The following is a 2288-nucleotide window of genomic DNA, read 5'->3' on the forward strand; positions in this document are numbered from 1 at the left end:
ATATTTTCTATGGAAATCAAAGACTTGTATCCTTATGTTTACAAGCAAACAAGCTTGATGAATTAAAGCCTAAAGTTTTCAACAATTTAATGCAGCTATGCTTGGTCAATGTTGAACATAATGAATTTAGTCTAACTAAGAGCGATAAAGAATTAATTTTGAAAAGTATTAAACAGAAAAACAACGCGTGCAAAACTACGTCTGCTGCATATGATATTATAAGAGATGAACCTTGCTCTCATGAATTCATTTATTAATAGATAATCTGAAACGAAGTAAAGACTTCCAAGACCATTGAAAGCATCTTTGGACAATGTTGTAAGCTGTTGCATTTATATCGCTTTAAGTCATGATAAACCATTGAAATAGCCTGACTCAAAATTTTGTAGTTTGATTGAAGACAAATAGAGTCTCTGAAGACTTTCAAAACCATTAAAAAGACCTTTGGATAATGTTCCTAAGCTGTTTCTGTTTATATGAAGCTTATGGAGTTGTGATAAACCATTGAAACAAAGATTCTTCAGTGCGTTTGAGATTAAATTAAGACAATAAAGCTCTTTTAAATTCCTAAATGTATCTTTCGATAGAGTTGTGAGATCATTATCACTGATATTAAGATCATCTAGGCTCAATAAATCATCGAAAATACCTGGCTCAAGGTAACTCAGTTGGTTAGAATTCAAGCGTAGGACACGTAGATCTTGTAGACCATTAAATATATCTTTTGATAAAGTTATCAGTTTGTTTTTGCTGAGATCAAGTTCCTGAAGTTTTAATAAATCATCGAAAATACCCGGCTCAAGACCGCTCAATGTGTTTGAACGTAAATTTAGTTCCTGAAGACTTTCAAGACCATTGAATACATCTCTAGACAAATTTATCAGTCTGTTGTTGCTTATATCAAGGTCGATAAGTCGTGATAAACCATTAAAACAACCTGCTTCAAGATTGTTTAGTTTGTTTGAATCTAAATATAATGTCTCTAGATTTTCAAGACCACTAAATACACCGTTGGACAATGTTGTCAGACTGTTTTTGTCTATATGAAGCAACTTAAGTTGTGATAAACCATTGAACGAGCCCGATTCGAGATTGGTCAGTTTATTTGAATACAAATCAAGATGACGAAGCTCTTTTAAATTCCTAAATATATCTTTCGGTAAAGTTGTAAGATTGTTATTACTGATATCAAGATTTTTGAGGCTTAATAAATCATCGAAAATACCTGGCTCAAGTTTAGTCAGTCGGTTTGAATCTAAACGTAGCGTGCATAGATCTTGTAGACCATTAAATATATCTTTTGATAAAGTTATCAGTTTGTTTTTGCTGAGATGAAGTGCTTTAAGTTGTAATAATTCATAGAAAGTACTTGACTGTAGATATTTTAGTTCGTTGCGATTCATTCGTAACGTACGAAGATCATCAAGAAGATTAAATATATCTTTTGGCAGTGTAGTCAGATTGTTATCGCCAATATCTAATTTCTGGAGTTGAAGATTTTCGAGGCCATGGAATAAATCTCTTGGAAGAATAGTTAATGCTCTCCGAGAAATGTTTATTCCATATTTTTCAGCATTTTTACTCAGCAACTTACAAATTTTTGGATCATAATAAGGTGACTCTTTGTTACAAAAGTATTTATTATGGATTTTCATTGTTGACGTTGAAATATTTGTATCCATAACTAAAACATAATAAAACATTTGAATTTTACTAACACGTAATGGAGAACACATGTTCAATTTTGACATTGAACACGTTTTTTTGATAATGACCATGGTAGAAATATACAGGTAGGTCCATTTCTACCATGATAATGACATTGAGATTGACTCTATATTATATACAGTTTTATTTTTGTAATTTAATTCACAAATATACTATTGATGTAATTTATACAAATTTAAAATTAAAAGTATTGAATGATTTATCACTTACCACAGTAATGAAGGTAGTCAAAAAAATTTAGCCAGCTAGTTACGTGACGACGATATATCTTTCTATCGTAAAAGTAATAAGTGAGTCTGGTCAAGACCTCATTAATATCAGGCACTCTTTGAAGCTATATGAAAACAACTTTTTTTTAAAAACCACGTGAGTGACATTAATACAAAACTTTTCGTGATAGCAGGGCTAGTGCGTATGCATCAACCGCATCAACGAATAATTCGTAAATGACTGGTGCGACACTGATGCAGCTGGATGCAGCGTTCAAGAAAACTAGTATTTTCTAGGATAAGACACACGCATGCGCAGTTTTAGAAATGTATAGTTTTCTCACTGTCGCA

At 31.9% G+C, this 2288-nt stretch overlaps 1 protein-coding gene across 1 annotated transcript; it reads right to left on the minus strand.

The window, feature by feature from the left end:
• Window positions 1–347: 347 nt before the first annotated feature.
• LOC122850566 (insulin-like growth factor-binding protein complex acid labile subunit) lies at window positions 348–1736 on the minus strand. The gene has a single exon (XM_044149698.1). It carries the CDS (start codon window positions 1734–1736, stop codon window positions 348–350), a length of 1389 nt encoding a protein of 462 aa, XP_044005633.1.
• Window positions 1737–2288: the final 552 nt, after the last annotated feature.

The sequence above is a fragment of the Aphidius gifuensis genome, linkage group LG2 (genome assembly GCF_014905175.1).
Source record: "Aphidius gifuensis isolate YNYX2018 linkage group LG2, ASM1490517v1, whole genome shotgun sequence".
Classification (NCBI taxonomy): domain Eukaryota; kingdom Metazoa; phylum Arthropoda; class Insecta; order Hymenoptera; family Braconidae; genus Aphidius; species Aphidius gifuensis.

Bases quoted from the DNA above. Each gene is read 5' to 3' on its own strand.
- LOC122850566 (XM_044149698.1), bottom strand. From the start codon at position 1,736: ATGTGTTCTCCATTACGTGTTAGTAAAATTCAAATGTTTTATTATGTT.